We start from the raw sequence: 9,328 nt of genomic DNA, 5'->3' as shown, positions 1-9,328 counted from the left end.
TTATAAATTAAGTAAAGAAATATACTGACTACACTTATTGTGATTTTCTTGTCATGTAATGCCATGTAAAGAACAATTATTTCATAATAATGTGAGCAATAACATCTAAGCATGGCTTTGATGATTGATACAAGTTTAAATTTTACTATTGACCCCTTAAATATCTGATCTTCAGGGCAAAATTTTTTTTTTCCCATAATATAGTTCAACTTCGGTTGCTTTAAATAATTTTCATTATTTTAAACAACCAATTTTATAGTCAGGCCCACAAGAAAACACTCATCTTGGTCCTTTCAGTGGGCTACAAAAGTGAACTTGATGCTGCAGGGCGGGCCCAAGCCCACACTGAGGGAGGTGCACTGAGCTTTTTAAAATGTCAAGACAAAACAAGTTTGGCTCTTGCAACAAGCAGTGAGAGCACAACATTTTTCAAGTCTCGGGAACAAGAAACAAGGCGGAGGCGGTTGACAAGAGGGATTTATCTGTGGCTGGAAGAGAGAGGCGAGCTCCCCGTCTGCAGCTGCGAGGAACATCTGGCTGAACTGAGATGCTCCCCGCAAATGCTCATGTGTGTCTCTAACAGCACGGTAAGCAGGCTGTGTGAAAGTATGGAAATGCAGATGTTTTCACCCCCTTCATCAAAAACTGCACATTTTGTTTTTAAATGTACCTCTTTTCACTGACAGCCTATAGACACTTCCAAGACTTGTGCGTTTAGATCCATTGATAGGGTATTTAACATATTTTTTTTCGGTGTAGTGATCAGTCACGTTTATCTCTTCATTTATGTATTTTGATACACAATTTATAGCCGCACTGACTATGTTTCAACTTTTCTTTTTCTACTTCCACCCTGAAGGCTTAAATTTCGTAGGCCACTAAATACTTAGTGGCTTATATTACAGAACAGCCTGCACCTTATAATATTTTTAAAATTATCAATATTTCTAAAATGATAAAATATTTCATAGCTAAAAAGACTATTTACAGGAAAAAGGTTTATTAAGAGTAATATATATATATATATATATATATATATATATATATATATATATATATATATATATATATATATATAAAGCTCACAGTTTATTGTTTTGTGTAATAGGTCATGGGCTAAGTTCTTCCTATACCCAACCTTAACTGCTCATCATCACATTCAGAAATAGCTTCTCATCTCAGAAATACAGATTGTAACTTTTACAGAATGAATCTGTGCTTTTATATATATATATATATATATATATATATATATATATATATATATATATATATATATATATATATATATGTGTGTGTGTGTGTGTGTGTGTGTGTGTGTGTGTGTGTGTGTGTGTGTGTGTGTGTGTGTTGCCAAATGTGACTAACCAACATAAAGGTGCGTCACTGCAATCAGAAGAACACCTCACCTGTGCAGCACGGCTGCAGGTTAATTGGTTAGAATCAGTGAATAAGGTTCAGGTGTGTGCGGAGCCTTCTTGTCCCAACGCTGCTACCAATTCGTTTTGTTTAATTAATCTTTAATTGCCTACAGCAGGATTCTAAATAAGTACGTTCCTGTAAATTCACTGGGTCTGTTCGGTCATCAATAAAAAAAACTCAAATAATAAGCATTGTTAAGCTCACTTAATGTTTGTACAATTCACGTTTTCGTTTACCAGTGCTGTCCAGTATTAGTGTGAGCGTTAATCAACACGGTTGTCATGGAAATATGAAGAAGATATGATCCCGTTTGTCGGTTGTTCAGGTGTGTGTCTTGCTGCGGACTTGTTGATGCCATGTCAGAGGGAGAAGGACAACCGGCAGAGCCTGTTCTTACTCAGCTGCAGTATGGATCTACTTTTTACGACACAGTAGGTGTTTTCAATTTCAAATTAACTAATTCCCCCCTAAATACAGCAGGCATCGCGAAAGGAACATTAATGAAATGTGGCTCGCGCGAGGGCGCGCGCGCTCTTCTAATGAGCTCACTACTAAAGAACAAACAAACTAAACTTTAGAGCTTATTAAATGGAATAAGTGGAAGTATAATTCAGGAGGTGACTTTACTAGCCAATTGATAAACTGCAAATGTGGTAGTCTAGTTGTAACATGGGACAGTTGCAACACTTTTTTTCACTTTTTTATTGGTTAGACCAACCAATTGCTCTTATGTTATCCTGTTAATTGCCATTGTCATTTTTAAAAAAGTTCATATTTTCATAAATACATATTTAAGAAGTGTTTGTATTTATTAATTCATTTCACAAAAACCCACAGCTCCCTCTTTGGACGTGAGGTGTTTTTATTACGTTTCTAAATATTGTATATATTGTTGACACCTACATATATATATGCTATTCATAGATTGTGTTTTAAAGTAAAATTGTTTAAAAAAAAACAAAACAAAAACTGTTTCCGTTTTTATGAGACAATATTCTTGTCAGTCTTGACAAAAACCTCATTTTCCAGCATTACAAGATGTTCTTAAAACACAAATTATGTCAGTTAGAAGTCAACAAAATGACCCATTTAAGCCAAGGAAGTCTCTTTTGATTAATGGAAAAGATAAGTATTTTGAGAAAATGGCTCATAGGGGAAAAATACTTTTCATACTTTTTTTTTTTTCAAAATTGTTTTTCTTGCTTAATGCCACAGCAACAGATGATATTCCCCTCTTTTTTCTGGGGGGCTGTACTGTGTGCAGTCTGAGCAGGTTACTCAACATTTTCTGATTCCTGATTGGCACACAGGGACATGCATTGCCCTTAAAGTCGTTGGACTGAAAGTTGGTTGGCACCAGATGAAGGAAAAAGCATGTCACATGGGTTGGCTACAAATGCTATGACATTTCACGTGACTGCAATGTTTAACCCAACCTGAATTTATAAAAGCCAAACAGTCCTGATAGTTAAGTTATATCTTCCCAGATATTTTCCTACATCAGGCATTCTCATCAACACATTTCTCATCTGTATACTCTCACATTTAGACTCTTATCACTTGCATCACAATATATTATTTAATATAAGATATCACAAAACTCTGTCCCATGAATCCACCTTTTTATTGAGCTGATTTAACTGCTTTTTTTATTCTACTCTTCATTTTTCAAACAAAATTATGTTTTGGGTCACATTCTATGCCTGCTCCACCATAGGAAGTTTGTATGCACTTAATATGTTATTTTGTTCAAGGCTGTAATCAACTGAATCTATTTATTTAATGTGAGAATGCACGTAACATGAAAACTACAGGTTTGACTTCCGCTTATTTCTCTGCAGTCTTTGATAAATGGCACAATTACTGAGCAGTATAGAGTGCTAATGTACTGTAAAATATTTTAAAAGAGTTTCTGAATCACGAATGCCTAATGTAACATTTTTACTTATGAAGGTCTACAAAAATGTTAATTTTCTTGTGTATGGGATTGTGTTGTCTTTTCTTTCTTTTTATTCATTTTCAAAGTATTGTTTTCTCTTCACTATGAAAATTGTGTCAGAACAAAGAGGGGAAACAGTTTTAAAGGAGATGCTTTTTAACTTATTGGAAATTGGACTAATATATGATTTTGATAGAAAAGTGAACAAAAGTTTAATGTTGTAGAAAAGTACACTTTCAAATGTAATTTTGTCACCTGTTTTCACAAAGCAAAAAAGAAGAAACTACATTTTATATTTGTAACAATTTATAACCATGTATCTTTTGGTAGGGCTCATCTGGACCTGATGACTTTTTTGAGGAGGACTCTTACTCTCCATCCTCCCTATCCTCATCCTCATTGCCCACTGTCCCCATGGTAACATCTCTGCAGAGGAAAACCTTGTGCACGTCCTGCGGCCTGGAGATTGCGGACAGATACCTCCTCAAGGTCTGACTCCAACTGTGGTATTTGACTGTTTTTGTCAGCAGTACCGAAATGAGGCTGACTTGCAACATCTCTTATTGAGAAAAAAGTAAACCCCCGAAAATTGTCAGTTTTACTTTCTTTTTTTTTTAGCTTCTGCATATATCTGTGTGTGATATAATTACAACCCCCCCAACCCCCAGAAAGAAAGTAACTGCAGGATTTGTCACAAATAGAATGAATCTGATGCTGTTGAAGCTTCTTGGTAGCTTCATTAACGCTCCTGATTTTAAAAACAAACCTACGCTTTTTGATTAAAATATACTACCTCTAGCTGTAAACCAAAATAAACTGTCAGAGTGGAAGCTTTTTATTTACATACAATTCCAACTAATCTACCTTTTTTACTAACTCATTGTTTAAATGACTTAATGTATTTCAACAATTTTTTTTATCCACCTTTTGAAGAAAGGTTTTCCCTCCATATTTAGTGATGTGTATTTTTTCCCCCTCCCTTTAGGTGAACAATCTGTGCTGGCACGTGCGCTGCCTGTCATGCAGTGTGTGTAACGCATCACTGGGGCGACACGTGAGCTGTTATGTGAAAGATACACAGGTTTTCTGCAAACTTGACTACTTTAGGTATGTGGAGCTCAACATCTTATGTTGTCTTATGTTGCATCTTATGTATCACCTGGTTGATGTGGAAAACTGTCCAATCTTGAGTTGCTGACAACCTTAAAACTGAAGTCTTTCAAACATAATTAAATTCAAACCACACACTAAGAAGACATGAACGGGCATCCCAATAGCCTTGAGCTGTTCAAATTTGTCTCATTTAAAGAGAAGCCCATGAATTTGGAACAGAAACAACATGAATATAATCACTTGGCCAACATCAAAATCACCAGACTTAAAAGGGACACGTTTGCGATGAATAATTGATGCCCTATAAACATGTATTTTTCTGTTGATCTTTGATTTGGAGGCAGCACACAGCATTGTTATACACAAGTGTGCTTACTGACAAAGTTGGTGTGTAGAGTTCACCTGTCACCTGATAATAAAGAAATGAATTTGACCCTTGTTAAAATGCAAAGCCTAAGAGACCTCTAGTGGTTGATGATTTTGACTAATTATTTTGGAGGACACCCATGAAAATCAAGTAAATCTTGAGCTCTAGGTTTAACAGGTGCTAACAGTGCAGATGGGTCTGCAAAGTTATGTGGCATAGGGATTTAACACCATTTTAAACTCTAATCCTCAGATGGGGCAGTGACAATGTAGGTGGCTGCACATGATTAAGGCCATTATTTATGTGATAGTTTATTTTTCATCATGTAAGTACAAAAAAAATCTTTATTTCCAGTCTACACCTGTCTTTCTGTTTCCTCCTTTCTTCAGGAGGTATGGCACTCGCTGTGCTCGCTGTGGCCGTAACATCCATTCTACTGACTGGGTGCGTCGGGCACGAGGAAGCACCTTCCACCTGGCCTGTTTCTCGTGTGCCTCCTGCAAACGCCAGCTCTCCACAGGAGAGGAGTGTGGACTACTAGAAAACCGGGTCTTCTGCCGGCCTCATTATGACATGATGATGGACAATCTTAAACGTGCTAAGGAAAATGGTGAGTTTGTGGATAAGACTAAAGCTTAATGAAAACATGTTTAAAAGTAATGGTATACCTATAATATAGTATACCAATACCATGACAGCTTTGTCGGTCTAACCTTTGATGCTTTTCAGTACCACCACACCAAGATTTGTTTGTGCTCTTCCAAGTTGAATCAAGAAGCAGTAGCTGTAATTCCAGATATTTCTACCATTGTATATCATTTGAAAACTTCAATGAAAGCTGTATGATGTATATTCAAATCCTCTAATAAGTTTTGCATGTTGCATGCTCTGTGTTTTGTCTTAAAGACCAACCAAAAGCAGAGGAAGCGAGGGCAGACAAAGATGACTCCAGTTCCCTTCCCCGGCCTGCTAAGAGGGCCAGGACCAGCTTTACAGTTGACCAGCTGCAGGTACTGTCATCTTGTATTTATGTTTGTGTTAAATATAGGTCATTAGGTTGTTTTCTTACTGGCTCAACTAAATATAACTTCTACGACTGTTGCAGTGACAACATCAGGTTTTTCTGTCTAATGTTATTGTCTACATTATTGAGAGCTTGGCTTTCTATTCTGCTTATTTCTTTCAAGTAATCAGTCTATTTAGCAGGACAATGGCAGAAACAAATCTTTGAATTCACTGCAGTATCTTGTGTATTTGTCAAGTTAATTACTCAGTATATTTACGCAAAAGGATTCTCAGGAGAGTAAATGTTGGCTTTTGCTTGTCAGATGAAGAGACATTTGACTCAAAATTAGTATTGTTTGATTATTGTGGAGGAAATATGACGATTAAAAGTCACTAATATTTGGTCACTTTCTTTTTTTTTGTTTTATTTTTTTTGTGTGTGTCTCTGTGTATTGTTGTTACAAGACAAAAGCTATTGTGGAAGTGTTAAAACAACAATGTTTCCATGGGTTATTTCTATATCTGTAGGTGATGCAAACACAGTTTGCTAAAGATAACAACCCAGATGCCCAGACTCTGCAAAAGCTGGCAGAGAGGACTGGTCTCAGTCGCAGGGTTATTCAGGTAAAACTGCAATGACTCCTGAGCATTTCTCTCTGGAGGAAAAATCTTTTCTGAGAATGTTTTTCCGTACTTGATAAAATGAAATATGCTACATGAATACTTGGAAGGCATAAACGTTTCCAGTTGTGACATAACAACTTTTAGGAATACTGTACAATTAATACAATCCAATTATTTGCTACTTTACATTTTTTAAGAGGCTTAAAAATGACCACAAATTAGTGATGACACATAAATGATCATAATATAGAGGTATCCTGCATTTGTGCTTGACTGTAGAAACTAGATCAAAACTGCTGTCAGAAGTAATTTGGACAATTAACAAGCACCTCAATGGATTCAAGAGTTTCCAAATTGCCAATATGGTATTAAGAGATGACCTGGGAGTTTTATTTATTTATTTCCCACACAAATAATGCTTTGATATATTTTTGTTTGGAAAGGCTAAATTAACCGTTATGGAGCACATAGCCAACGTATGAACACACAAATCCAATTTTGGAGACATTTACAAATTAATTTCCCCCATTCAGGTTTGGTTTCAGAACTGTCGAGCCCGTCAAAAGAAGCACGTCATCCCGAGTCAAATGTCTTCAAGCATGATGACATCGTATAGTTCTGGACAACTGACCCCACCTTTGATGGAGGATCTGCAATACACAACCTACATTTCCTCTGAAGCACCTCTTCTAACTACTCTCACTTACATGGATGGTAAGAAATTGTAATCTTTGTGGGGACCAAAAAAAAAAAAAAGTACTTTAATCCTCCCTCTGCTCATACATAACCAACCCACTGTTATCCATATGAATATGTGTGGCAATGAAAAACCACTCCTCGGCCCATAGCTGGAGGAATTACATTTGTTTTTTGTCAAGAAAAACAAAGTGAGTTACCCTATTTCTGTGATTCTTGAGGTAAGGCTAACTGACTGTTTTTTTTATTTTACTTCCACAGTCCAAACTCCAGACTCACTTCTGCTTCAGCCGCTCATATCGCATCCAATGACGCAACTGCCGCTCAGCCATGCTTGATGTTTCATCCCACCTCCTGTGTGCTGAAGCGGAGTGGTTGATGGGAAAAGAAAGGGCAGAACTTTACTCTTGCATGAAAGTTGTGGAAGGTTTTTGTGTGTTAAAACAAGGGTGTCCTCAAAAGTAGCAGCACTGAATTGTCTAATGTTTGAGCAGACGCCTGGAAGAATCGGTTAGTTGGGTCATTCAATTAGTTTCACTCAAAGAGGCGTTCACAGATGGAAATAGGTTGAAAATCTCCAGGAAAATATTAATGTTTTGTAAGATGAAATTTCTGTTAATATGTATGTTATGAATTTATGTGTACTTAATTTATTTGAAGTATTGAATGAGAAAAGGCACTTTGTTTACAAATATGAAATGTCAAAATGGCTATAATTTTGAGTAAATTGTTTTGTCTTTAGGATGCAATTCAGAAAAAGGTGAGTCTTTGCATCTACAAGAGTGAAAATCTGCATTTTTTTTTTCTGTTATAAGACTACTAGTGAATTGGGTTAAACTGCTATTTTAACCACGAGAGATGGTACATCAATGGAGAGTCTCCTTTTCTTTTCGGCCTTCCATGGCCTTACTAAGAGTTTAACAGAAAATATTGACTTTTTTTCCTGCTTATTTTCACTCTTTCAAAACCGATTTTCAGACATACATTGAAATGTTAAGCACACTCAAAAGATAATGAAATGTTTTTGGGTTTATATTGTATTGAGTTGGTAATTGTTTGGATTCCAACAGGAGACTTGGGAGTTTTGTGATACCTGAGATGAGAATTTAATTTCTTTTTCTTTTAGTAAAATTTTATTTCCTTGAAATACCTTGAAGTTTGCTGGAAGTACTTCAATTTGTACTGAAAGTATAAGATTTGTTTTAATGTATTCTATTCAATTTGTTTTACTTTATGCTGCTTAAAGTTGATGAGTCTCTGTAAAGGTGAATTTATTATTCTTGCATTAAGCTGACATGATGCTGATTTCTTTGAAGTAACATTTTTGAATAAATGTTGAATGCATAGTCAAAAATGGAATTACCCACTTTTTTTTAGTTCAAATATAATCTTGCAAGTGTTGGTGATGTCACACTAGGACTTTTAAAGTGCATTATCTATATTTGGTGTGTCTCTTTATCCTAAGATGCTCATACTGATTTGACCAGGACATAACCCTCATGTTTCTTAAGCATACTTCATATTTTAACCTCATCACCAATGCAGAACTAGTATAGGTACAGAAACATGTCAGCATGAACATTTTTATAGATTTATAGAAAATTTAGGGATGCATTTTGTGCCGGTTATTTTCATTACTCTCAATCCATGGAAGTTTAAAATTTTGTTAGATTTTATAATGTTTCTGTAAATGACAACAATATTTCCCGATGTTTGAGCTTCCCGTGCAAACCTTTTTCCTTTTAAGAGATTTTTGAATCAGAAATCAAGAAACACTTGGACCCTCTCTGCCTCTCCTTCCCACCTGCATCCGAGCGTGCCAGAGCAAAGTGTTTGATCCAGATGCTCTCTGTTTCAGAGTCCTGAAAGCCTCTGTAGATTAACCAGAAATCTCTTTGAGTCTCCAGCACCGTCAACCTTAGGCTGAATCACTTAGAGGTTCCAATTCTTTCCTCCGCTGTTTGGTTTCTACAGCCCAGCTTTTTTTTTGTTAAATAACTTGTAACATCAGGAAACTCATGGAAAAATTGTTGTCAGCCCACCTAAGTTAACAATCCCCCTTTACGACACACTCTTTACATGGGGCTGGGTTTTGAACATCCCATCATCTACCTGATTCAATCAGCTTGTGATCTTGGCAAAGCATTTAGCACTTTGAGGAA

General features: G+C 36.1%; 1 protein-coding gene across 1 annotated transcript; it reads left to right on the top strand.

The window, feature by feature from the left end:
• Positions 1 to 418: 418 nt before the first annotated feature.
• LOC133453024 (LIM/homeobox protein Lhx8-like) lies at positions 419 to 8,554 on the top strand. The gene is made up of 9 exons (XM_061732860.1): positions 419 to 587; positions 1,748 to 1,853; positions 3,692 to 3,850; positions 4,347 to 4,468; positions 5,231 to 5,451; positions 5,748 to 5,851; positions 6,375 to 6,470; positions 7,004 to 7,184; positions 7,428 to 8,554. Exons 2-9 carry the CDS (start codon positions 1,779 to 1,781, stop codon positions 7,502 to 7,504), a joined length of 1,035 nt encoding a protein of 344 aa, XP_061588844.1. The 5' UTR covers positions 419 to 587; positions 1,748 to 1,778; the 3' UTR covers positions 7,505 to 8,554.
• Positions 8,555 to 9,328: the final 774 nt, after the last annotated feature.

This window comes from Cololabis saira, chromosome 10, assembly GCF_033807715.1.
Source record: "Cololabis saira isolate AMF1-May2022 chromosome 10, fColSai1.1, whole genome shotgun sequence".
NCBI lineage: Eukaryota > Metazoa > Chordata > Actinopteri > Beloniformes > Belonidae > Cololabis > Cololabis saira.
The sequence above is the reverse complement of the archived record's forward strand: the minus strand, read 5'-3'. Positions and strand labels throughout refer to the sequence as shown.

Bases quoted from the DNA above. Each gene is read 5' to 3' on its own strand.
- LOC133453024 (XM_061732860.1), top strand. From the start codon at position 1,779: ATGTCAGAGGGAGAAGGACAACCGGCAGAGCCTGTTCTTACTCAGCTG. The intron at 5,852-6,374 runs GTACTGTCATCT...CTATATCTGTAG, and splicing joins TTACAGTTGACCAGCTGCAG to GTGATGCAAACACAGTTTGC. The intron at 6,471-7,003 runs GTAAAACTGCAA...TCCCCCATTCAG, and splicing joins TCAGTCGCAGGGTTATTCAG to GTTTGGTTTCAGAACTGTCG.